This window comes from Notamacropus eugenii, chromosome 1 (assembly GCF_028372415.1).
Source record: "Notamacropus eugenii isolate mMacEug1 chromosome 1, mMacEug1.pri_v2, whole genome shotgun sequence".
Classification (NCBI taxonomy): Eukaryota; Metazoa; Chordata; class Mammalia; order Diprotodontia; family Macropodidae; genus Notamacropus; species Notamacropus eugenii.
The window spans coordinates 173,279,078-173,307,029 of NC_092872.1; the positions used below are offsets into that span (position 1 = coordinate 173,279,078).

The following is a 27,952-nucleotide window of genomic DNA, read 5'->3' on the forward strand; positions in this document are numbered from 1 at the left end:
GGATTATGTTTTAAATCCATCATTCAGCAAGCATTTACAAAGCATTTGCTATGTGAAAGCACTTTGCTAGACACTGGAGGTAAAAGAACTAGAGGCGACATAGTCTTTATCCTCAGGGAGCTAACATTCTGCTTGGATGCTCTGCCCTGTTGCTTTTAGCGTAAAATACAAATTCCTATGGTTGTCACTGAAAGCCCAAACTGGCCTACTTTCTGTTCCGTACACATAGCATTCCATTTCCCATCACCAGGTCTTTGTCCAGACTTTTTCTCATTCCTGGACTGCATTCCTTCCTTCTGAAAGGCTTGCTTTTAGAATCCCTGGTTTTCTTTAAAACTCAGCTCACATGCCACCTCCTATGTTCCCGCAGATGTTAGTGCCTTCCCTCAATTTTATTTGTTCATATGTGAATATGTTATTTCCTCTGATGTAAATGTAAGCTTCTTGAGGGAAGGAACAATTCATCTTTGTACCCTAGTGCCTAGCACAGTGCCTAGCATATAATAGGGGCTTAATAAATGTTGTTGATTATGATAAATTAATGTAACCGACTAAGTATAATAAAAGGTAAAGAGTGGTGGAAAGAAAAGAATGGTGTAGACCAGGGGTGGGGCTCAAGACCACATGTGGTCCTCCAGTTCCTCAAGTACAGCTCCATACTGAATCCAAACTTCACAGAACACATTCCATTAAGAAAAGGATTTGTTATGTAAAACCTGGGCTTAATCAAAAGACCACACCCAAGGACCCAGAAGGCCACATGTGACCTCAAGACCACAGACTCCCCACCCCTGGTGTAGCCACAGTACTTTAGGAAAAATGTAAGAAATGAACAAAACACTTTCAGCTAGCAGGATTGGGAAAGACTTCCCAGACTAAGTGGCACCTGAGCTAAGTATTGGGGGAAGATAAGGATTCTGAAAGATGGAGATGGGGACTGAGTGCTTTCCCATTATGGGAGATGACCATGCACTCTCATGTTGCTGGGAGATGGTGTGTTGAGTCTGGGGAATACTAAGTAGTGTAGTTTGATGTAGAAAGGGGAATAATATGAAATAAAGCTAGAAAGGTGGTTTGAAATAGTTTGAGAAGGACTTTCAATACCAAGTTTAAGACTTTTCATTTATCCTCGAGGGAATGAGAAGCCCCTAAAGATTTTATATATCTTTGTATTCCCTGAAGTGTCCAGAATAATGCTTTATACCAACAGACATACAACAAACTGAAAGACAGAATCTAGACAAAATATTAAAATGATGCTTTAGAAAAATTAATCTGGCCGTGACCAGTGTGTAGTATGGATTAAAGGAGTGGAAAACAGAGAAAAAGAGGCCAGCTGAAATTCTGGTTCTAGGTATTAGGTAATGATTTCCTGACCCACAGTGATAGCAATAGAAATGAAAAGGGAATATAGGGATATAGGAGGCATTCTTAAGGGAGAAACTTTAGGACTTATGACCAGCTGGATGTAAAAGGAGTAGGAAAGGGAGGAGTCAAATATCTCTAAGATTTCCTTCTAAAATTTTCATGTTTTAAGACTGAGTTACTGTCATAATGATTGTACAATTGATAGAAATAGGGAAGTCGGGAGAAGGGAAGGTGTTTGGGGGAATGCTGTGATGATAATAGTTTTTCCTGATATATATATATATATATATATATTTTAAGATGGTAAATATTGAAGCATATATATACTAGAAAGATGTATTTCTTGCCTATCAAGACCAGAAGATCAGAACTTTGTGAGACAGATGAGAACTGAAGACACAGAAGGCCAGCTTTTCCATTGCATCTTAAGCAAAAAGGGAAAAGCATAATTCTCCCCAAAGCCAGCGTAGATGAAAAATTCTTTTTATCACAGTTCCTGGGCTCATGAGTTAATTCTTGAAGTCTGACTGGCTGCTAGGAAGCAATGTGAACATGGGATGTTGACAGGTTGCATCGCTACAGAATCCTCTCAAAGTGAAAGCTGAGTTTCTACTAAAATTAATGCAAGAAACAATGACTCTTAGCTGCTGCCATGTCAAAACAAGGCAGGGTAGTGACAAAACAGATCTTTAAGGAGGCTGATTTTATGTTTGTCTGCCCTGGAGAATTTGGGAGAGAGGACATATTGCAAACTCTCCTTGACATGGAAGCAAGAATTGAACATTGAGTCTGGAATCAGGAAGATCTGAGTTCAAATCCAGCCCCAAACATTTAACAGCTGTGTGATCCTAGGCAAGTCACTTAATCTCTGTCTGCCTCAGTTTTCTCGACTATAAAATGGGAATAACAATAATACCTACTTCTGAAGGTTATTATAAGAATCAAATGAGATATTATATGTAAAACATTTAGTACAATACCAGGCACATAGTAGGTGCTTAAAAGATCCTTGTTTCCTTCTTTCTGAGGAGTTTAAAGGAATTTCCAGATACATTGTCTCATTCTTTACCATGGAGGAGGTATTACTCTCCCCACCTTACAAATGGAGGCAGTTCTTCATCTGGGCTAAGATAGCCAATGGCAGTCAGTACTGGAGCCTAGGCCCTGACTCCTAGCCCACCGCATCATGAAAAAATAGCACTGTGCTCTGGGAACTTGGCCAGTACAACCCGACACTCCCCAAAGTAGGCTGAGATGGTAGTAAGAAGATTGTGCCTGGTGTTGATGGTAGTCTACTCCCCCTCTGTTTGGATGGAAAAGAGCATCATATGGGTACCACTCTAGGTCTGTGCTATTTAACGTTTTTGTTGATGGTTATGATAAAGACACAGAAAGAAGGCTTATTACATGTATAGGTGATACAATGCTAGCAAGTATGCCTGACCCACTGAACGATTCAGTAAGAATCCAAAAAGATCCTGACAGGCTAGAACATTAGGCCAAATCTAATAAGATGAAATTTTAAAAGGATAAGGTAAAAGTCTTATGCTTGGGTTAAAAAAAAGTTTTCATACATACAAGATGAGGGAGGTGTGGCTAGACAGCATTTCATCTGAAAAATATCTGGGGATTTTATGGTACCACAAGTTCAATGTGAGTCAACAGTGTAACATGGAAGGCTCAAAAGCTAATGCAATATGAAATTGCATTATGTGAAGAACAATGTGCAGAACTAAGAAGGACCATAGTCTCTCTGAACTCTGACCTGGCCAGATCAAACCACATTTTAAGTCCTTTAGGAAGAACACTTGATAAACTGGAGAGTGCCAACGGCAGGGCAATCAGACTGGTAAAGAGCCTTCAGTTCATGCTCTTTGGAGATCAGTAGAAAAGACTGTGTGTGTTGGTGGTGGAGAAGAGAATACTTAAGGAGGAGGAGGATGTGTTAACTAACTTCACATATTTTCAGGGCTATCCTTTGGAAGTGGGATTAGTCCTGGAAACAGTGGGTGGAGGACAGAGAGGCAAATTTGGGTTTACTGTCAGGAAAAAACTTCCCAACATAGCTGTACAAAAGTGAAATTGACTGCCTCAGTAGGTATTTTCCCATGATATATACCCTTCACACACACACACACATGCGTACTCACATCCTATGTTAGACACAATATAGAATCAATTTTTGCTCAAAACCAGATGGCCATTTAAGTCTCCAGTCCCAAGATTCTCTGATATACCGTGACATCCTCTGTCTTGGCATTAGTTTCCTCAACTTTAAGATGAGGGGATTAAATTCCATAATCTCCAACATCCCTTCTTTCTCTAGATCAAAGGATTCAGTGATCCACTGACCTAACCACTGTTGATCAAGTCCAGGGTGTTTCCCTGACTCATGAAGATTTGTGTATGTTGGAAAAGTGGACTAGAGGACATTTCAGTTCCTTTCCCCTTCTGTCACCATTTTCTGCACTGAAACCCAGTAAATCTCTAGTTCTCAGAAGGACAGTTCCTAGGCACAGCTTCTGAGCACATGTATTTGTGGATGTTCATGTCACTCAGCTTGCTTTCCTGGACTCAAATGTTAAAAGGCCTGTCAAAAAGGTACTTTCCCAGGGAGTCAAAAGAGCAACCTGCCCCTGGGTGAGGAGGAAAACATGATGGGGAAAAATTTAATCTTATACACTCGTAGGCTGCCTCTAGCCTTCCAACAGTAGAAAAGTAGGAAAAATAAAGCTGCAGAGTAAAAAAGTTACCAGAAAGGTCCAACCTGAAGTACTTTAGACAAAACTAGAAAGAAATGTCCCCTGATTGAGAAAAATAGAGAAAGACAAAACTTTAAGAAAAGCATTTATCAGGAAAGGAAATGGAATGGTCAAAGATATCAAGAAGTGGTGGCAGGGGATTATCCACAAATACTATAAGTTAAAAGAAGCTGAAGAAGAAATACAAGAAGAAAAATAAATTAGCATAGATAGTTCCAGAAACTATTCTAAATCATATAATCATATAGAGTTAGAAAGGACCTCACAGGTTAACTAGTCCAACCTTCTTATTTTATACATGAGAAATCTGAGGCTCATAGAGGTTAAGCAACTTTCCCAAGGCCACACAGGTAAAAGTCTGAGGTAGAATTTGAATCCAGGTTCTCTGACTGCAGTACCACCATTCTTTTAACTATGCAGTGTTGATTCCCTTTCAGAGAATACACTAAATTTGCTGTCAGCTGAGCAAAAGAAGAAACTGGTATTGGGAGAGAAAAACATTGTGGGACATTAGTAAAGAGATAGTTTTCATCTCCTCAAAAAAGGAATAACTCAGAATTAATCTAGGGATTTCGTGGTTTGCCAATCTAAATCCCAATGGGGATACTTTATGGAACTAGATAAAACACTGAACAAAATCATGGAAGGATAGAAAGGAACAAATTTTTTTTTGTATTGCATTTATTTTATTTTTCCCTAATTAGATGTTAAAAACAATTTTTAACATTTGGTTTTTTCTTTTAACATTCATTTTCACAAAATTTTGGGTTACAAATTTTCTCCCCTTTTATCCCCTCACCCCCCCAAACACCAAGCATTCTAATTGCCCCTATGACCAATCTGCTCTCTCTTCTATCCTCCCTCTCTGCCCTTGTCTCCATCTTCTCTTTTGTCCTGTAGGGCCAGATAGCTTTCTTTACCCCTTTACCTGTATTTCTTATTTCCTAGTGGTAAGAACATTACAGTTGATCCTAACACTTTGAGTTCCTACTTCTTTACCTCCCTCCCTCTCCACCCCTTCCCTTTGGAAGGCAAGCATTCAATATAGGCCAAATCTGTGTAGTTTTGCAAATGACTTCCATAATAGTTGTGTTGTATAGGACTAACTATATTTCCCTCCATCCTATCCTGTCACCCATTACTTCTATTCTCTTTTGATCCTATCCCTCCCCATGAGTGTCGACCTTGAATTGCATTCTCCTCCCCATGCCCTCCCTTCTATCATCCCCCCCACCCTGCTTGTCCCCTTGTCCCCCACTTTCCTGTATTGTGAGATAGGTTTTCCTACCAAAATGAGTGTGCATTTTATTCTTTCCTTTAGTGGAATGAGATGAGAGTAGACTTCATGTTTTTCTCTCACCTCCCTTCTTTATCCCTCCACTAATGAGTCTTTTGCTTGCCTCTTTTATGAGAGATAATTTGCCCCATTCAATTTCTCCCTTTCTCCTCCCCATATATTTCTCTCTCACTGCTTGATTTCATTTTTTTTTTAAGATATGATCCCATCCTCTTCAATTCACTCTGTGCACTCTGTCTCTATGTATGTGTGTGTGTGTGCATGTGTGTGTGTGTAATCCCACCCAGTACCCAGATACTGAAATGTTTCAAGAGTTACAAATATTGTCTTTCCATGTAGGAATGTAAACAGTTCAACTTTAGCAAGTCCCTTATGATTTCTCTTTGCTGTTCACCTTTTCATGGTTCTCTTCATTCTTGTGTTTGAAAGTCAAATTTTCTTTTCAGCTCTGGTCTTTTCATCAAGAAAATTTGAAAATCCTCTATTTCATTGAAAGACCATTTTTTCCCCTGAAGTATTATACTCAGTTTTGCTGGGTAGGTGATTTTTGGTTTTAGTCATAGTTCCTTTGACTTCTGGAATATCCTATTCCATGCCCTTCGATCCCTTAATGTAGAGGCTGCTAGATCTTGTGTTATCCTGATTGTATTTCCACAATACTTGAATTGTTTCTTTCTAGCTGCTTGCAATATTTTCTCCTTGACCTGGGAACTCTGGAATTTGGCCACAATGTTCCTAGGAGTTTCTCTTTTTGGATCTCTTTCATGCGGTGTTCTGTGGATTCCTTGAATATTTATTTTGCCCTCTGGTTCTAGAATCTCAGGGCAGTTTTCCTTGATAATTTCATGGAAGATGATGTCTAGGCTCTTCTTTTGATCATGGCTTTCAGGTAGTCCCAAAATTTTTAAATTGTCTCTCCTGAATCTATTTTCCAGGTCAGTTGTTTTTCCAATGAGATATTTCACATTATCTTCCATTTTTTCCTTCTTTGGGTTTTGTTTTGTGGTTTCTTGGTTTCTCATAAAGTCATTGGCCTCTGTCTGTTCCATTCTAATTTTGAAAGAACTATTTTATTCAGTGAGCTTTTGAACCTCCTTTTCCATTTGGCTAATTCTGCTTTTGAAAGCATTCTTCTCCTCATTGGCTTTTTGAACCTCTTTTGCCAATTGAGTTAGGCTAGTTTTCAAGGTGTTAATTTCTTCAATATTTTTTTGGTTCTCCTTTAGCAGGGAGCTGATCTGCTTTTCAGGCTTTTCTTTTATATCTCTCATTTCTCTTCCCAGTTTTTCCTCCACCTCTCTAACTTGATTTTCAAAATTCTTTTTGAGCTCTTCCATGGCCTGAGCCCATTGGGTGGGCTGGGACACAGAAGCCTTGATTTCTGTGTCTTTGGCTGATGGTAAGCATTGTTCTTCCTCATCAGAAAGGAAGGGAGGAAATGTCTGTTCTCCAAGAAAGTAGCCTTCAATAGTCTTATTTCTTTTCCCTTTTCTGGGCATTTTCCCAGCCAGTGACTTGACCTCTGCATATTCTCCTCACACCCACCTTGCCTCCTGGTCCTCCCAGCCAGCGTTTGGGGACTGAGATTCAAATGCTGCTTCCAGCCTTAGGGCTTTTGGCGGGGGCAGGGCTGCTATTCAGTGTGAGAATTAAGTTCAGGTGGTCAGGTCGGGGCAGGGCCACCTCTCAGGCTCAGTTCCCTCAGGGGGTTTATGCACAGACCTTCCACAATGGATCCAGGCTCCTGCCTGCTTGGGGAGCCCTGTTCTGCAGCTGCCTCTCAGCTTCTACCTCCCGGGGGGGGCCCGAATCATGGGGGCACCCCACTCCCCTCTCGACCCGCCAAAGAGACTCTCTCACCGACCCCCGTCACCTGTGGGCGGAGGAACTTGTGCGGCCACTGGAGATCCCGTCCCTGAAGCCTGCTCAAGTCTGTTTCTCTTGGTGCCATGACCGCAGCAGGTCTGGGCTGGGCTGGGCTCCGCGTCTGCAGCGCGACAGACCTTTTGTGAGAGTTTGCAGGTCCCTCTGTGGGTGGAGGAACCCGCGTGGCCGCTGGAGGTCCCGTCCCCGAAGCCCGCTCGGATCTTTTCCTCTCGGTGCCGCGGCCGCTGCAGGGCTGCCCTCAGCTCCCAGTCTTGGCGCTCAGTCCGCAGCACGAAGGACCCCCCGCGAGAGGTTTGCAGGTCCCTCCAGAACAGAAATCTCCCTCGCTCCAATATTCTGTGGCCTCTGGGTGCAGAATTCACCGTGAGTTGCTCCCCTGTAGCCGTTCTGTGGGTTATGAGTTCGGAGCTATGTGTATGTGCGTCTTTCTACTCCGCCATCTTGGCTCCGCCCCAACAATTTTTTTTAAATCAAGGGAAATTGTGGAAAAGAAAACTGAGGAAGAGGTCTCCACTGCTAGATCTCAGATTATTCCACTGTATAGTAATTGCTGAAACTCAAACTAGAATTTTAAAAAGAGAACAATAGATAAATGTAATAGATTAGAAAATAATTCTTTCTATTAGACCACACTGAAAAATGAATTCCATTTACTGTTACTGTTAAACCCACTCATCTAAATAACCAACATCATCAAAATGGTGGAAAGGGCACCCAGAAGTATAAAATCAGAGAACTAGTAAAACTTGGAAATCATCTGATTCCAACCATTCATTTTATAATCAAGAAAAGTGAGATCTAGAGTGTGTTTCATATGGAATCATAGAATGTTAGGGCAGGAAGGGGTCTTGATCCAATACCTTCATTTTACAGATGAGGAAAATGAAATTCTTAGTGATTAGTCAATTTACATAGGACTAGAACTCAGGTCTCCTAGCTCTCTCTGTTCAGTGTTCTTTCTTGATAGCATGGCACCTAATTAGTGGTAGAACCAACACTAGAAGTTTCATGGCTTCTGGTCTAGTGTTCTTTCTCCATACCTTTCTGTTTTATATAGAATTTTTTTTGTTCTATAAGTCTTTCCTGGTGTTAGCTATTTAATTTGTTAAACTAATCCATGGCAATGAGAAAGGTTGAATGGCCTTCTGGAGAAGGTATTCCCAATTATGTTGGGCAAGCTGTTAATGGCCCTAGTAGTTGGAATTCCAAACCAGATTAGTGGAAGGTGATTCTATGGGCAATTGCTACTTGGGATTAGGCAGGGCCTTAAAATGGCATCCTTCAAATCACATTGGGGCCATGCCTCTGCTTATACTATTCAATATGGGTTTGTCATAGATATATTAGATTATAGACTGAACCAAAACTATTAGTACCATGGTCTTCAAATAGGACAATAATGATTTGTATCCTTGAGACTTCCTTCTACTTACTGACTGAGTGACTTGCGCGTGCTTTTAGTTTCCCATTTGTGAAAGATATTCGGCTCAGTCAGTAGAGTTGACTAAGATTCATTGTCTCTGAAGCTCAGATTCAAATTCTTCTAGGAGTGTTTAATTTAGAGAAGCCACATGACCAGGCTGGGAGCCAGAGTTGAGGTTTCTTTCTGCCTCTACCACTAACTAGCCATGGAACTTAGAACAGGCTGCTTGTACCTCTTTAGGACTTATGCATAAAATGGGAAGGATTCCTTAGATGATCTCAATTCAACTCAATAAACAATTATTAAGAGCCTACTATGTGCCAGGCACTGTGCTGAGGTTCCTTTTAGAACTAGCATTGCATGAGTCTGTCCTCAAAACTAGAGCTGTCCAGAAAATGAAATGTATTCCCTTGGGTGGTAATGAATTCTTTTTGTCACTTGAGATCTTCAAAGGAAGATTGGATGGCTTCTTGAGAAAGTTGTAGATAGAAATAGAGCTCAGGTATAGGTTGAACCTTGATGATCTGTGAGGTTCCTTCCAACTCTGGACTGGGATGATTTTATTTAAATAGCTGCATCCCACTGTTTCTGGGACAAAAATGATTATCATTCTTTAGTAATAACCCTCCAGAGACTCAAGTGAATGAAATGAGCAAAAACATTAAGCATGCCTTCAAACAAAATATGCCTTCATTAGATTTTTCTGTCTCTCAAGAATGCCCTTCAACCTTGTTTTTCAAATGTATTTTGGTCATGGGTTTTCTCTGTTTTGGATCTCTCTCTCTCTCTCTCTTCCTCCCTCCCTCCTTCTCTCCCTCTCTCTCCAACCAGCTCACTGAGAACGATAGAATCATTCCTCCCACCCTGCTGTCCCACTTCTTGTTGGAGATGGATCACAGCTTCCCAGTTCCTTTGGCACTGGATGTGCCAGAAAATTTTCCAGTTGACACATCTGGCATACTGGCAGGCTCCTTGGGGAGTTATGTTGGTGGTCAGTAATTTCCCCTTGGGTTGTCCTAGAGTTAATCTGCTGGTAAACTGGTGGGCCAGCCTTGGGCCAGGGAAAAACGTTTTTTTCCCTCCACTAACAGGGTTTCTTTGTTTATAACATAAATCTTGAACTTTTGTGAAAGGGAATAATTGGAGATTGTCAATGAGATACATAGACCAGATAGGGAGGGACTAACCCTCTCTCTTATTCAACAAGGGAGAATGGTGGGCTGTATAAGAGTACAGTATTTCTCTTAAGAGCCAGGCTGAATTCTTCCATACAAAGGGCTGACTGCCTATTTCTTCTTCCCTTCTTAAAAATACTCTGTCTTACAATATCAGTTCTAGAGAACTGATAATCAAATATATTTCCCTTCTTCCAAGAGAGAGGTGGGGGTATAGATGTGACACATGCCATCAACATAGTGTGTACTATGTTGGATGATTTTGCTTATATGTTTTTCTGTGTTATATAAGAAGGGGTTCAAAGGTGGGAGCATTTAAAAGAAATCTCAGTGATGCAAAAAAAAAAAAGACCAAAGGAAAACATAAATACCTTATTTTAAAAATATCTACTTAAGGATTCTAGGGCAATGTAAATTCCATGGAGAAGTTTCTGATTTGTTATTATCAAGTAAACAGAGTACTCAAAGAGGCAGCCATCAGGGAAGGCTTTGCTCTGGCATCTTCCTTCCTCTTGCCAGTGGTTTCCCTCTGGGTCATGGGATGCATCTTTTAGAAGAGACCTGCTTTTGGTGTGAAGAAGTTAGTTCATAAATCCAACTTTAATCTAGGTTCACTGGTTAGGCTAAAGGGAATGTTTGAAATATTATTCTCCTGGGGAAGTGGAGGCGTGGGCCTCTCTCTATCCACAGTTAGCAATGACCTTTCTTTTATTTCCACAATTACTTGGGCATTCACTAATCATCATTGATTTCCAAGCTGTGCTCAAATGGTTGAAAAAATATGGAGCCTCTTTCTCACTGGCAGTGAATCTTTGAACACTACACAGGGCCCACGAAGCCTCCCTTCTCGGTGCTTCCCTTGGACTAGCATATCCTGGCTTTTCAAAAGGCTGTCACCTTAATTTTTGATCTTGATCATTCTAGAAAGTAGGTGGGAACAGATATAATTAGTACCTTTTTATAAAGGAGGGAACTTAAGCTCACAAGACTTAGGTGACTTGTCCAAGGTCACAAAACAAGAGCCAACAGTAGAAACTATGTTTTTTTGTTTGCTTTGTTTTTGGATCCTAGGCCTATTTTGGAATTACCAAATTCAACCCAAACTGTCTACAGTCTATGTGCAGGATGCTGGCAGAAGCTCAAAACATGATGAAATTTCTTAGGAAGTATATTAGGATATAAGGCAAAAGTTCTGTCCTTTCATTAGGATGATATTCATGAGTGGCATGCACTCTGGTATCCTGATATCCCAGTGTCTAATCAAGAGAATTAATTCACCCTTTTTACTCAGGAGTGGAATCTTGGGATTCATGGGAAAGATAATACAGTAAAGAAGAGTGAGGCTAAAATAGCAGTCAAGACTTAGTTCTGAAGAAATATAATCACTGGACTTTCTTTCCAAAGAAGAGGGGAACATAAAAGTCAACTATTCAAGGAGATTCTTGAGGACTGAATCACAAGGTCATAGATTTAGAGCTGAGAGGGACACTTGGGTTCATCTGTTCCATCTCTCCATCTGACAGATGAGGAAACAAAGACCCAGAGAACCAAAGTCATTTGCCCAAGGTCACACAGTAGGCATGGGTTAGGATTTGAATTCAGGTCTTTTTTTTTTTTTTCCAAATTCATCACTCTTTCCACTTTACCACTCCATCTTATTTTGAAGCATTGATTCAAATCCTCCAAACATAAGAATATGATTGATTTCTCATTATTTTCCAGGCACCCTTGGAGCTTCCTGACTGTGAAAGGAGATCCTTCATCTTCTGTTGAAGATCATGTAGAATATCATGGTAAGTCATGAGACTAGCTAGATAGGTTAGATTGTCTTCCTATTGAGTTTTTATACCCATTTCTTGTAGCTACAAATATGGAAATTCCATTAGAAAGCCTTCAATCCTCACTGTCTCCTGACTATTAGCTATAGGATTCTGTGGGAAGAGGGATGGTGCATAAGAGAATCAAACTGGGGCTGTTTTCGAATGTATGTTGCATCACTGTTACTTTGGTTCAGAGTATAAAACATAAGTCTCTTGAGGGCAGGAATGATTTCATTATCTTTGTGGGAAACTGAGTGATATAGCAGATAGAATGCTGTACTTGGAGTCAGAATGACCTAAGTTTGAAATCTGCCATAGACGTTTTTAAATAGAGGCCATGATATTCCTGATCCAAAGGCTATGTAATTCCTAAATAATGTAGGAATTCTAGGCACCATGAGCTGATGCAATCTGTTTGTACAAGAGAGCCTTTGGGCACCCCTCAAATCACACCATGTAGTCAGAAGTTTTCTTAGCCCAATAATGGCTAACCATTATTAGACTAAAAAGAATCAATGCCTTGATCCATTGCAGTACAATCCGAAAATACTGGTTTCCCAAAGTCAATAGATTTAGAGGAACAGTTTCATCATTCTTCCTCCCTGTAAGTCAGGGAGTTAAAAACTTTTCTCAGGATAAAATATATTTGCCTGATACTTAGAAGCTCCTTAAAAGTAGTATTTTGTGTTTGTATTCCTCCAGTATTACAATAAGTTGTAGCATTCATTCATTCAAGCAACATTTATTAGAAGTGTCTTTTAAGGAAGGATACCTGCTTGCTCTAGATGCTTAGGCAAATGCTAAGTTTAGATAAGACACTTGTATATTTCAATCTAGTAACAGAAATAAAGTACAAATACAGATAAGTCTAATACATGTATGCATTAGAGAAGCAAAAAACAGAATGCAGCAGGAGGTCCTATGGGAAAAAGTCATTACTGATAGGGGGTAAAGGAAGATTTCACAGAAGAAACCTTTGAGTTGGGCTTTAAAGGATAAAAGGATTTTCGCCGATAAAGAACATTTGTAGTATGGGAAACAGAATAAAGAAAGGAAAAGAGAAGAGGATATGCACTGCTCAGTTTGTCCAGAACATACAGCGAATGAAAGGGAGTAAAGTGAGACAAGACTAGAAAGACAGGGTAGTGCCCAGCTTTGGAAGACAGAATACAAGGTTAATAAAAAGTATGAAAAAAGTAACAAAAAAAAAGGACTAAAGTATGAACGTTACTCTGTAGACCACAAATAAGGAGCCATTGAGGGATTTTGAGTGGAGGTGACATGATCCTGTACATGCATAGGGATAAGTCTAGCAGTGGTATAAAGGGCAGAATGTGGGGATGGTGAGAGTATAGCTCACAGTGTTGCTTAATAAAAGTTTATCAAATAAATGAATGACCTAATCGATGCCATGGCTCAAATGACTAAGGACCTTCTGTATCAGATTTTTTATCGCTGTTAATGTCATATTGTATTCAATTTGAAAAATCTCAAAGTTACCAAACTATCATATTCTCTTAACAGGTCACCGAGGCTCAGCTGCAGCCAGAGTTTTTAAATTATTTCGAACTCAAAATGGGGAGCATTTCAATGTTTCTTCATCCAGTGAGTGGGTGCAAGGTAAGAAACTTATGTATTTCAGCACTCAGGAAGCCCCAGCGGTATAATCCAACCACAGAACGAGCTGTTTTTGCTGTAGTTGTGTTTTTCCATTAGATGAAGGACCACAGACTGAGCTTTCCAGTCACTACAAGTTTGAAGAGAAACTTTCTTTCCCCAACAGAATCATTTCTACCAAGATCATACTTACTCCACAGCACAAGTCAATGATTCCTTCCCTTGCAAAGAATTAAATCTCTCCTTGTTATGATACACACGGACCTTTTCTCTCGGGTCCTTTTCTTCTCTTCTCTTTCAAGTAGCAACCAAAACTCCAACTGATAATTCCGTTGAAAATTATTTTAATTTATGTGGGTTTTTTATAGAAATTTGGGAAACTAGCCAACCAGCTCTTAAAACTCCCATACCAAATACCCAACCTGTGGACTTGGGTAGCACTACACTCATGTGTATAACATTCACCAAGGGAGGTGACAAGCTCAAACAAAAATACCTCTAACAGATAGACAGCCCTTAGCAAAGCAACTGTTGGATGTTTTGGCATAAAGTTGTGCTGAAGGCATTTGTCAGTGCAATGATCTGGTGTGACTTTCACTAAGGGGACCTTTTCTGTCCAATCTCATTCTTTTTCTTCTTTCTAGATGTGGAGTGGACAGAGTGGTTTGACAAGCATGAGATGACTCCATCAAAAGGTGGGGAGAAAATTTCGGACCTCAGGGCAGCTCATCCAGGAAAAATTTGTATTCGTCCCATTGACATCCAGGTATGATCATTGGAACAATATTTTATCTTTCCTATAAGAAGAAAATATTATTGAACCACAGTCAGTGGGCCATGTGCTCTGAGTCCTTCCAGTAATGCTGAGAATCAATGTAGTGGAGGGAAAGAAGCTGTGAAATCTCATGCATACATATGTGTGTATACATACACATAGAGAGATAGGGAGTGGGCCTGTGATTTTATTGATATATGTATGGAATATGTGTGTATGTTATATATAATACATAAATATATGATGTGTTCATACAATATATATATATATCATATCTGTGTGTAGCATGTGAGATGTAATATGTACATTTTATATGTACATGTTGTGGGTATATATGTGTTTGTATAATGCATGTATATTAAGTAGAGATGAGGAAACACTCTCTACCAATGCAGCTTAGTCCCTGCTTTGTAACTTAAAAGTCTTAGAAAATCACCTAGGGGACTGAGGGTTTAAGTGACTTACTTAGAGTCACATTACCAGTATGTGTCAGTCATGAACCCAGGTCTTCCTGACTTCAAGGTCAGCTCTCTATCCAATGTGCCAAACGGCCATATCCATCCATCCATCCATCCATCCATCCATCCATCCATCCATCCATCCATGTATACATATACACATTCATACACACACACACACACACACACACACACTGCATTGGTAGAGGGGGTTTCCTTACCTCTACCTATATGTACCTGTATATATACACATATACATAAATATACATATGTGTAATAGAATCATAACTTTAATGAGCAGAGTGGATTATCAAATGGGTTCAGGGTGAGTTTGCAAATAAGAGAAGGAGCCTGGACTTTGAATAAAAAGACCTGAGTTTGAATCCTACTTCAAACATTTACTAACTATAACCATGAGCCACTCATTTGACCTCTCAGAGTCTCAATATTCTTATCTGTAAAATTAGATAATTATGCCTATTGGCATAATTCCCCTATTAGGGAAGAATCAGGTAGATATGAGTAGGGCTGAACATTCAAGAGGAGAAGGATTCTTGAAATCAGGGAACAAGGATGATGGGAGGTAGGTTGGAGAGGCATGTTGGCCATGGGTATATGATGGTAATAGCTCTATAACTCTCACTGTACAGTGATCTACATTTAAATTCTGGCCCTAAAGGAAAAAATGCAGAAAGAATTCTCTTACCCTTCATTAACTGCAAAATAAATCAGTCTCCAATATAAAGAAGGGTCACCTTGCCCCACAGCTTTTCATGGCTTCCCTACAAGTGTGGGGTGGTATTTATGACTAGCATGGCCTTAAGCTCTCTCTTTATGTTTTTTGACAGGCTTTCAGAGTTTGAATCTCATTTGACCTCAGATGAATGTGCTTTCTTTTTAAGTAAAGAAAGGGGGGAAAAAAGCCAGACATTTACTGAGTTCAAAATAACCTTTCCTCAAAAGTGCAATCTTATTTTAGATCTAGGTTTGTTATACTTCTCCTCTTTAACCATAGGCTCCCCTCCTCCTCCAGCCTTTTTCATTTACATATAAAAGACTGCAACAGCTGGCAGCCCTTACTTCAAAATCACATGCCTAAGATTATCATGGGACCAAATTCAAACACGCCTCTCCTTTGGATATGGATGACTGTGAGTGACCTTACTCACGTCTTTCAATCATCAAGCACCTTCGTCTTTCAGTTCTGTACAGTAGTGATATGATACTGTTACTCCCTTCCTAGAGATACTAGCAGGAATAAACAGTAGCAAATGACTTTTGTATGAAGGACAATTTGACACCTACGTCTATTTAATGCTCATAATCTTCCTTTTTCAAAGAAGAAGAAAAGGTTTATGCACTGTAATTTTTGTCCTTATTGTAGGCCACTACAATGGATGGAATGAAGTTAACGACTGAGGTCGTCTACAAAAGTGGCCAAGATTACAGGTTTGTGTGCTACAGTAAGAACAGAGCCTGCCAGAATTACCGAGTGAGGTTCCTATGCGGTAAATCCGGTAAGTGGTCTGTTTTGTCAAACTGGGCTTTGGAAGGAAAACGTCAATTATAACTCTGTTTCCTATGCTGGCAACTCTGTGTTGGCAGCTTTTGGGGATCTGGGGTCAGCCACCTCAACCCCCTACCAGTGTCAGATGGCCCCTCTTGGGCTCCTTTTCTGTGGCACAGCCTTTGTGACAACAGTCGTTGTTTGAGACATCACAGGACAGTGGAGAGAGCTGGCAGGGGTTTGGGGAACTCCACCCTATCCACACAAGCCTTTCAGGAAGGGGAAGGGCCAGGCCTCAAGAAAATCAGGCGTCTGATGTGCAAAAATGACCCTCGCAGCACTAAGATTTCAGAAGTGATCCTATCTTTTGTAGCTTTCCTTTCAAACAACACGGCTCCCAAAGGTGATCATTATAAGTGAATTTTAAATGGTTGGTTTGTTAAAAGAGGCCCTCAGCAGCCTCCAAAAAGCGGTCATTAAGCAAAACATCTCCTTTTGGGGAAGACATTTATTGCTACTGTAAATAACAGTTCAGAGCAACTATATTTTTTTTTAAGTCATAGAGCTAAGTGGGTGTGGTGAAATAACCCCACTGAAACTTGAACTTAAGAAGTTAGTGGAAAATTCCCTTGCCAGTAACTAATGAATGGATCTTTTTTGGTTGGGTTTTTGTTGACTTCACAAAGCCTACACCAAGACCACAATGAGGTGAGCTAGATAATTTTGTTTTGGATTGGCAAACCTGTAATTGTATTGATGGAGCAGGACGGAAGGTAGGGGGAGAGCATTTTGAGAGGTGACAAAGAGTTAACCAAGAATGAAAGGCTTGATGATTCTTTTTGGGATTACAGTGAGGCCCAAACTGACCGTCAGCATCGACACCAACGTGAACAGCACGATTCTGAGGCTAACTGATAACGTTCAGTCATGGAAAGCTGGAGACACCCTGGTCATTGCTAGCACAGATTACTCCATGTACCAAGCTGAGGAATTCCAGATACTGCCCTGCAGAACCTGTACTGCCTATGAGGTCAAAGTAGCAGGTAAGCTTCATTTTGGCCCTCTCTGAACCTGGCTGAAATGAAATGCGTAAGGTCTCAAGTTGCTTAAACATTACCCATAAAAATGATGTAGTTAGGGTTTTCCATCACTTTAGAGTTTTCCGTCTTCCTTCTCTAGCTTTTACTTCCTGTGCCTCAGCTTGAATGAGCTGGAATTTATGTTGTGCGATGTTAATTTCTAATAGGATTGACTTCACTTCAAATTGTAGCCTTGTAGAATTTAGAATGAGAACAAACCTTCTTCAAGGGTAATTTCTTCTATGTTTTGAGTAGGAGATTGAAGCCTACTTTCCACTAATCATTGCAGAATTGTTCATCTTTGCTCTTCAAGGCTCATGCCCTGTCTAGAATCCAGAGACTGCTTTTGCTTTTCCTTTGGATTCCTAGCACTTAGCATGCTGACTGGCACACATAGTAAGAGCTTAGTAAAAGCTTGTTGGTTGGCTGTTTGACCAATCAATTGGAGATGGAGTAGGACATAAATCAAATTTGACAGTTGGTTGGCAGTACACTATAGAGGGCCATATCTCATTGACTGTGAAAAATCTGGATCCCTCCCTTGTGGGAAGACTAACAGTCCTTTGTAATTCTCCTCGACCTCATAAGAGTATTTCACAATACTCTTTTGAATAATAGACAGGTATGGTCATTGATCATTGTCTTTGAGGTCTGAGAAGGGATCTTGAGCAGCAAATGGATAAATAATTAATAGTAATAGCTAGCATTTCCATAGTTCTTTAAGTTCTGCAAAAATCTTTGCTTATATTATCTTATTGGATCCTGACAATGATCCTGTGAGGAAGGTGCTGTTATGATCCCTGTTTAACAGATAAGGATACTGAAGCTGAGAGAGGTTATGTGACTTACACAGGGTTACATAACTAGTAAGTGTCCAAGGCAGGATTTGAACATGGATCTTCTTGATTCTAAGTCCATTGTTCTCTGCACTATACCATGTCTCAGGATTACAGCGACAGAAGCAGAATTCTGAGAAAGAACTTGTTTTTCCATACATGCCTGATTCATAGCCAGAGAGTATTTCTGGCACTGGGATTACCTGGTTCATTGACAATATGGAATGTGAGCACACAGTCAGACAGTAAGCCAGACTCCCACTGTGTTAGCATTTCCAGTGGCTGAGAAAAGAGATCAGAAATACAGTGACAAGGGAGCCCTAAAAATACACTGCTTCCCACTAACTGTTATCATTCAAGTCAGCATGGCTGATTTCCATCATATGACTAGTTTCTCCTTTCTTAAAAGGCACACATTAAAAAGGCATAACTTTGCCTATTAAATCCAATTAATAATGTAAAGTTGAAAACCCTGAGTCCCCACAAACTATTTGGAAAAGAATAGCCCTGTCTTTAGTTAATGGTCAACTAAATATCTCTCAAATAAAGTGGGGCCTCTTTTTTTCATGACTCTACTAAAATGCAGGGCCTCTTTGGGAACAGCATTTTATTTCCTACCAAAAAAAATATGGAAGCCACCCACTTCAACTGGAAAAAAAAAACAGGATAAAGGGAGGGTGGTTTTGAGAATAAAACTCAAGCATTTTAAAAGAGATGTGAAACATGGGTTCAGGAAAACAGTAACAGGTCACATCATCCTCAGTTCTTGCCCTTCCCTGGGTGTTAATGTTTTCTTTCCAGATTATACGGGTATGAAATGGATTAGGCGTATTTGATGTTTTGTTTGGTTTTGTAGCTGGACTCCATTTATCAGTACAGCATAAAACAGGGAGGAGAAGAGGAAGGAAAGAGGGTCTGTGGTGCTAGAGTTAAACAGGATGGGAGACAGAGAAGTCTGTTTCATTAAAGTAAGAAACAATTAGCTTCATGAAGGCTTCGTGTGAAGGTACCAGCAGAACTGACACGCTCCCACGAGAGATAATGATGGTGAAATTCTATGTAGATAACTTTATGCAATATTAAGGAGAGAAGAATGGATGAGCTGGAGTAATTTCCCTGGGCTATCACATCTCCTTATAGATTTTAGTGACTCATAGATGTCAGGTAAATGGTTTCTCTAAATCTTCTCAGAAACAGGAAATTTAATGACTGTGTGGGATCTTTAGAAAACCACCCAAAGCTTCTATGTCTTGATTTTTTTCTTGGAAGAATAATAATCATTTACTTTTATGGTTACAAAATGCTTCACAGACATCATCTCATTTCATCCTCATGACAACTTAATGAGCTAGGTTGGTAGTACAAGAATAATGATCCCCATTTTACAGCTGGGAAATCCAAGGCTCAGATATATGCTTAAGGTCATCTAAATTCATGTCTTTTCACTCCAAATTCTGTGTGCTTTCTCTCTCTCTTCCCCCCTCTGTCTCTCTGTCTCTCTCTTCCTCTCTCTCTCTCTCTCTCTCTCTCTCTCTCTGTCTTCCTCTCTCTGTCTCTCTCTGTCTCTGTCTCTCTCTCTCTCTCTCTCTCTCACACACACACTTCTTTTGTGACTTAGACAAAGATAATACTTATCTTTTTGACTTCCTAGGCTCATGAGGATGAGTAGAATAATAGCCATGATGAGCCTCTGCTTCTCTACTGACCGTATTTAGAAGAATATTTGATAAATGACTTGGATTTTAGGTACAAGAATTTAGAACAATTACCAAAATGTCTGAGGAAAATACCTAGATGATAAGGGAGGCTTACTGATTTTTAGCTCCCCACGCAGGATCTCACTGGAAATGAGAACATCTGGGGGGAAAATGATGAGAAATTTGGAGAACTTATAGTTTCTTAAAATGCAATCCATTATTTATGTCATGCCCTTTCTCCCCATGATGGTAATTCTATCAGGCATCCAAGAGAGTCACATTTCTATCACCTACCTTCCCCAAGAGACCATTTCATTCTCTGATAACATTGGCGATTGGTTTTAAAATCCCATTATTCTGAGTGCTGTAATTCCCTCTTGAGCTGCCACTTTCTCTGAGACTAAGTGTTGTAAACTATTCCCATGCTCGTCCTGTTGGTTATCACTTCAGAGCAGCATGTGTTGATGTAGCTGGTTTGGCTGTGGTTCTTTCATGCTGGCTCCCCCTGGACCTCCAGTTTTCCTCCTGTGTCACCTCCAACTGAAGAGTCTCTTGTGATGACTCTGTTGAAAAGGACATTCAACACCATACTCTGTGGGAGGATACTTATTGTTCACTTCAGCCTGGAGTGGCATTAATTTTCCCTCTTCCTTGGATTTACTAGTTTTCTAACTTACCTCCACATGGTAAGAAAAGTGCTTTCTAAACTTTAAAAAAACTATATAAATGTGACTTCATCTTTCAGATTGCCTACACCTGCTCTGGGTATATCTTCCATGTACCTGTTTATTTATGCATTGTCTTCCCTGTTAGAATATATGCTCCTTGAGGGCAGAGATATTTTTTGCTTTTCTTTGTATCCCTAGTACTTAGTAAAGTTCCTGGCACATAGTAGGTGCTTAATGAATCCTGGTGGACTGAGAGCTGCTTTTAGAAAAAAGAGATGATTTAATGAAAGAGCCAAGGGAGGAACTAAGAGAGATTAGGTCTAGGTCCATTCACAGCTCAATAAATACTTGGCAGGGGATGGAGTGGGGAGATATTATAAGGTATTAAAGGAAATGAGGATTATGGAAAGATGGGATTTGAGAAACAAGTAACCCAGATTTGAACCCCTGCTTTGTAGCTAGGAGGTACAGTGGATAGAGCAGTGGGCCTGGAGTCTTGAAGACCTGAATTCAAATGTGACCTCAGACATTTACTATGTGACCCTTGGACAAGTAACTTAACCTCTGTCTACCTTAGTTTCCCCATCTGAAAAATGGGGATGATAATAATAGCACCTACCTTCCAGGACTGGTATGAAGATCAAATGAAATTATATTTGGAAAGTTCTTAGTACAGTACCTGACCCACAGTAGATGTTTAATAAATGTTTATTTCCTTCCTTCCAATGTAGTACCTGCTTGACCATGCGCAATTAACCTCACCTCTGTGGGCCTCAGCTTCCTCATCTGTAAGGGCAAACTAGATGCTCTCTAGCATCCATCCTCACTCTAGTATTCTGTTTTGTGTGAACACTGATGAAGTCTCTGGTTTGCTTAACCCAAATTCCCTGGAATAGAAGGTTTTGACATTTTTATTGACTTTTCCTATGTTTATTATTATTTTGAACAGGTCAGCAGCATGACCTTATTGTTAATAAGAGTAATGCCCTTAAACTCCCAAAGGGCTGTGTTCTTGCTGCAGGGTCAGAAGCTTCCAGGCACAATCCTATTTTTCTGTGGAACTGGCAAGGACAGCTGAAAGGGAATAAAACATGTCAATCCCTCAATCTAAGAGAGAAAAGAAAGAGAAAAGAGGGGGTCAGAAAAACATCCCCCAGGGGTTTCCACTTTCAGGAGGCCTGAGCAACATCCCTGACAGACTCTGTAGACATGATTCCTCTTGCTCTTTCCCCCTCTGCTATCATTACCCTGAGAGATAGCATGGGGTAATAGTGAGTCTTGACCAAGTCAGAAGACCTGTCATCTAGTCTTGGCTCTGCCACAACCCTCTGTGGAATCTTGAAAGGAGCATGCTGGGGCCAGCTTGAACTGGTTCATAAGAACTTTGTTAAATTTTCATGGTGAGCATTTATACTTTGGAAATCAACAAGCACCATGAATCTGGATTTGATTTATTATTTAGTTGATTATCTAGACCTAGAAAATGGTGCAGAAAAATGTCATAATGCAGATTAACTTAAAAGTGTGTCATGGGTCCTTTTTTGCTAAACATTTATAACACACTCCTGTATTTGACTAAGTTATTTCACAGATTTACATGCTATTACTGCTGCTGCCATCCATGAACTACAAGTGAGAGTCTGTCTGTTTTACAATGGCAGACAAAACAGTTTAAACTTGTAACATCATAGTTCATAAAGGTCCAGAAGCAAGAGATGGATCATTTGGAGAAAAAAAAGAAATCGGTTAGATAGCAGACAAGGGCCAGAGAGAAGGAGTATGTCTAGGGTCCAGAACTGGTCAGTGATATGAAACCTATGGAATCCAAAAGACAAAAAGAAAAAAAAACAAAACGTGTTTTGAGGTGAGGCGTGAGTTCATGGAACTGGATACTTGACCATGACTGAAGAATTCATAAGCAACTTGACATATTCAACATAGTGGTCATACTTCCCCTGGTATATGATGTAATCCCACCCTCCTTTTTCTGAAAGGGCTTCAGCTATGGACAGCTCCCAGGCAAACTACTAGCCTTAGCATTCCTTTCACAGCAGATTACTCTGTCTGCAACTGCAGATATTTTGGACCTCAGCATCCTCTGTGAAATGACAGGGTCAGACTTGATATTCTCTAAGGTCTTTCAGTTTTTGAAACTAGGTTCCCACTACTTTCTGCATCAATAAAACCTCCATGATGCCAAATCATTGGGTGAGGTCACGTGTTCTCAGTACCATCAATCACCCTGCCTCATTATACTTCCTAAGCCTGGAAAATGGTGTAAAAATATTGTCAGTAGCTAACTACAAACCATCCCCATCGAGGACTAGTAGGATACTCAGCCCCAAGCCCTCACATCATTCTGTGGTTTGCTTTAACCACTGGAAAGCCTGTTGGCACATTGGTTCAATAGTATGTTCTTAGTAATGACTTACGGCATCTGAAGTTCACTGTAGTTCAGACTGGCTGTCTCAATAACAAGAAAGCAGCCAGAGAGACAACGCTATTTTGCTGAGAAAGCTCTGGGAGAGGTTTTTGCTGGATAAAGTGCCAAGAAAATAAACATTCCACTGGAGTATTTGTTACCTAAGAAAAACAGCTTTGAGTTCATCATGTCTGTGTTCAGGGCAAAACTCGGTTAACTGTAGGCCTGGAAATTGGGAGATTGCTTAAGGAACATCCTCCAATTCTGGAAAATTAAAATGATAAATGTTTCCCCATTTGGCTGCAAGTTTCTTAATGACCTGCTTCTCAGCCAAAGGCATTTTGGTAAAGTTCATGATGGTCAGGAAGAGAGTGGATGGTCAGGGAGACAAGAACAGTAAGAGAGGGGAATAAAAATACTTTGTTCTACACATTTAGTGCTCCATGTACTAAAAAGGACAGAAGGGAGAGCAGTTCAAGTTATAAAAGAGATGATACATTAGGTCCTCTCAATTTTGAAGCAAAGAATCTTTTAATAACTAGGAGTAGGAAACTGAATGGAGTGAGAGATTCTAAGAAGACAGATCTCAAACTTTTATATAGGACAGTCATTAAATTACAAAATGGAAGAATTACATGAAGCATGTCTCACTGGAATACTTATATGGGAAGATGCACAGACTCCCAGTGCTCACAAAGAAACAGGGTCTAGTTGTCAAGAAAAAAAAAACTTCAAGAAGTCACTTAACGACACAGCAAAGCTCTTTTCAATCGTAGAATTGGCTAAGGAAATAATAGCCTATTAGGATACACTATAGAAATACTTAGTATCATTTAATAGAGTATTTTTTAGGAGTTTCAAATCTTGTGACTGTGGAAGAAGATTGAGCTACCCCTATAAGTATTGTTATAGCCTAGTATTTAGAAGATGAACATGTTTGAGACTTCATTTCCTCTAGTATCATGCCCGCAATTCACATGAGGTGCCATCAGGTAGTCCTCAGTACATAGGCAGTTGTCACATGACCTGAGCTAGCAGATTATCCATAGTCATTGTATAACAGAGGGAGGAAAAACATAGCACTCATTCTCATCAGTAATACTTTCTTCTATAAAGGCATACCTTATAAAATCAAGAAATTATTAATTTCTAGTCACTTTAGTAATTCATTATACTGATTTTCTAATGACCATATGTGAAAAACGACAAGCAATTTAGAGAAATAAAAACCACTTAGGTACACTTGGATACCAATTCACTAAATGTCAGCTGTTATAAATCATAACTTAATCTAAAAACATCTTAATTCTAACTCCCAGGCTTAAGTTGAAAAGAACTTTAAAACTTACCCTGAACCTTTTATTAGAATCAAAAACCATTCAGGGCATTTTCTTGGTTCCTGGCAAAAAGCTCTTGCAGGTGGCTTTGCTTCAGCCTTTCATCCTCCCAACAGCAGGCCAGCTTGGCATACAACTCTCCATGGGAAGCCCTTATTTGCCCTCTCTCTCTAAGTTCTTCCAGTCCCTACATCTTCTCTCCTGGTCAGCAGAGAAGAGAAAAGAAAAGGAAGATTAAAATCATGCTATATACATTCCATTCCTATCCATTTCCAGAATTTCTCTGGCAACTCCCTTTATTTGTAAGCATCTCTAACAATACCTCTCTCCATCCTGCTTGCCAAATCAGGTTATTTGATGCTAATGCAAAATTTGTTTCCTTAACAAACACTGTCACGGATTTTCACCTCACTCCAAATTTGCTTCTACCTTTTAAAGGAATAATAATGACCTTTTCCTATAACTATACAACGTTTAAAAAGAAATGCAATGTGATTTCTCCAGACTATCGGGTATCTCTTTATGAATTTAGATATATTAACTTAATCATAGTAAAAATATTTATATGGAATATACAATTCATATTTTCTTGGAGAAATTCAATTCAACAAATATTTTTAAAGAATCTACTCTGTGCAAGTCACTATGCTGGGTTCTGGTGATATAAAGACAAAAGTGAAGGAAAGTTTTCCCTTAATGAGTTTATACTGTATACAGAAAACAAGGACTATGCATTAAAAATGTATACAACCACAGAATGAAATGGAAAAGGATAATTTAGATTAAAACAAAGACTATCATAGTGGAAGGAGTTGGAATATGGTTTTATAAGCATAAGAGAGCATATGAAAAAATTCAGTGATCTTTTGGAATTTCTTCTGACTTGAAATTATTGGTGAAATGGGGGTGTTAATGAATTAAGGATATCAGAAAGCTATTGAAAGATGGGATAGAAGAGGAACCAGGGAGTCACGATGCAATAAAGCTAAGTTACCTAGGAATATAAGACACTTTAAAGTGGAATAATAACTATTGGTATTCTGACCTTTAAAATCCATTAGGATTTTGATGAGGGGGTAGTCTGTTATCTGTGATTTCATCAGTGCAAGGAACTTTCAGGGAGAAAACTTCCCTTGCCAATACTGATTAGCATCTGTTCTGCAACTGATTGTCTTTGAGCCTTTTAGGGAGGATTGAAAGATTGATGCACAGCCAATATTTGTCATATATCACACTTGAAACCAGGTTTTCCTGACTAGTGCTGGGCTTCTCTCTCTCTCTCTACTGTAACATGCTGCCTCTCATTTTAGAATCATTCTGTACATCATAAAATCAACAACATTGATAATAAAGCAGTAATTTTTGAAGTTCGTTTTCAAATGGTCCATAAAAACCTATTAGCAGCTGGAAAATAGCTAAGAGTTTGAGAAGGGAAGTGAGTTAGTGACATAGTCAGGGTGACGACTCCAGACTACTGATTCCAGTTTGGCCCAAACTTTGGCCTTAAAAAGAAAAAGCAGGGTCTCCTCCCTAGAATCAACATTTACATAATATCCTATGGTTTGTGGAACTTGATGTATCTTTGATATCCTTCATACTAGCAGGAATTTTATCTTCCCACTTGCAGAACAGACCTGCTTCTAATTCCTCTAAGGAAAGAACTTATTTGTCATCCCAGATCTGTCCCCATCTGACATCCTTTCTGCCTCCTGGCAAGTAGAGAAGTTTTTGACTGCAGAAAACATTTTTAAAAATTCTCCTCCCATTGTGGCCTTTCTGAATACTTGGACAACTTTGCGCTCTTTTGGTCTCCTCCTATATATTCCTCATAGGTGCCAGTGGTATAATCCTTATGACCTTTGATGCCCCGTAGGAAAAGGAAGGCCTGAGTGTCAAGAGAATACTGCTCATGGAAACTTTCCCTCAACAACACTTTCCCCTAGTGGGTATCTTGAGCAGACTGTGCTTCCAACACTTTTGATTGTAAAGAAACCTGCTTCAGGAGATCTGAACCATAACTGAGGTAGAGGTGAGGTAGGAGGAAGGGAAAGGAGGGGAAAAAAACTGAATGAAAAGGATAGAGGACAAAAATTCTTCTTCATAACCCAGCTTCAGGGCTATTCCTCTGGTGGATATCAGAAGGCTCAGTGGTACCAAGAAGAAACACCTCTGTTGTTTGCCATTGATTCTATCGCCATATGAGGTGATTAGTTTTTTTTTTTCTTTTATATGTAAACATTCACTTCTGAGACCAAAAAGCTCAGTTGACCAGAGAGGTCAGAATTTCCCTCAGGTAACAAACGCTTTGGAAAGTTCATTTTGTTTAAGCCTGAGACTTATTATTTTAAGAGTTATTCCAACAGGATATTTTTTAGGCTTAATAATGAGCCAAGTAGATTTCCCCGAACCATGAGCTTTAAGGAATCCTTCATATCTTCTATCGTACTGGGTCTGCAAAATGAAAAACATCACTTGGCCTATATTTAGAATCTCTTTAGGCACATCGCTAGCATTCTTACTGATGCTATGCCTTTCCTGATCTGGGCTGGTATTAATTTGAACACACGCTAGTTTGGAATTTGTTATGGCCTTCCATCACCAGGGAAGTACAAACAGCAGTGGATTCATTCGTGATACTACAAGCTCACAAAATGTACTCCAGTTTTAATTGCTACACCCTGATGGTCCAGCTATGTCTGTGGGTGGTAACTCAGGGTAAGGTCAGTGGTGGCAAGGGAATGAGAAAACTTCTTGAAACATAATTATAGTTATGGTATTATTTTGTGGGCTCTAGCATATTCTCTGAGTAGAGGGTTGTTCTACATGTGAAAGTCAAGGAACATAGGTAGTCTGGTTGACCATTGAGATGGGAAGACCTCAGTTTGAATCCCACTTCACAGGTTTACTAGTGGTGTGACCCTGGAAAAGTCACTCTCTGAGCCTGTTCCCTCATTTGCAAATTGGGATAAAAATAATCCCTATTTCTTAGGGTTGTTGGGAGGGCTAAATGATATCATGTATATATAGCATTTATAAATCTTTTTTATTTGAATTTGAATATTTTGTTTTTTCCCAATTACATGTAAAATAAATATTAACCTTTGTTTTTTAGAATTTTGAGTTCCAAATTTTCTCATACCCTTCTGTTCCTCCTCCATCATTGAGAAGGCAAGTAATTTAGTGTAGATTATACAAATGCAGTCATACAAAACACGTTTCTCTATTAGTCATGTTATCAAAGAAAGTATGGACCAAAAAAATCAAGAAAAATGAAGTAAAATAACAGTATGCTTCAATCTACATTGAAATCCCATCAATTCTTTCTCCGGTGGTAAATAGCATTTTCATCATAGGTCCTTCAGAATTGTTTTGGATCTTTGTATGGCTGGAAATAGCTAAGTCATTCACAGTTGATCGTTGTACACTATTGCTGTACTACATAAAATGTTCTCCTGGTTCTGTCCACTTCCTTCTGCATCAGTTCATGTATGTCTTTCCAGGCTTTTCTGAGAGCATCCTGAATGTCACTTCATATAGCACAATACTATTCCATCATAATCATATACCACAATCTGTTCAGTCATTCGCCAATTGATGGGCATCCCATTAATTGCTCATTTTTTGCCTCCCCCAAAACACTAACATTTTATAAACCTTAAAGTCATCATCTTATAATAACACTTCACATTTGTAAGTTTTAAGGTTTATAAAATGTTTTATGGACTTGATCATATTTAAGTCTCACAGAGACCAACTAAAGTATATACTACAGGGGTCATTATCTCCATTTTCTAGATGAAAAGCCTGGGGGATCAGAGTGGTTA

General features: G+C 39.6%; 1 protein-coding gene across 1 annotated transcript in view; it reads left to right on the top strand.

Annotated features, from left to right (window-relative positions):
* CEMIP (cell migration inducing hyaluronidase 1) overlaps positions 1-27,952 on the top strand; it is a 246,386-nt gene that overhangs the window by 148,341 nt on the left and 70,093 nt on the right. The window contains exons 7-11 of the mRNA XM_072619226.1: positions 11,635-11,705; positions 13,257-13,352; positions 13,994-14,115; positions 15,967-16,099; positions 16,941-17,132. Of these exons, the coding sequence (XP_072475327.1) occupies positions 11,635-11,705; positions 13,257-13,352; positions 13,994-14,115; positions 15,967-16,099; positions 16,941-17,132 (614 nt within the window). The remainder of the gene's footprint in view (positions 1-11,634; positions 11,706-13,256; positions 13,353-13,993; positions 14,116-15,966; positions 16,100-16,940; positions 17,133-27,952) is intronic.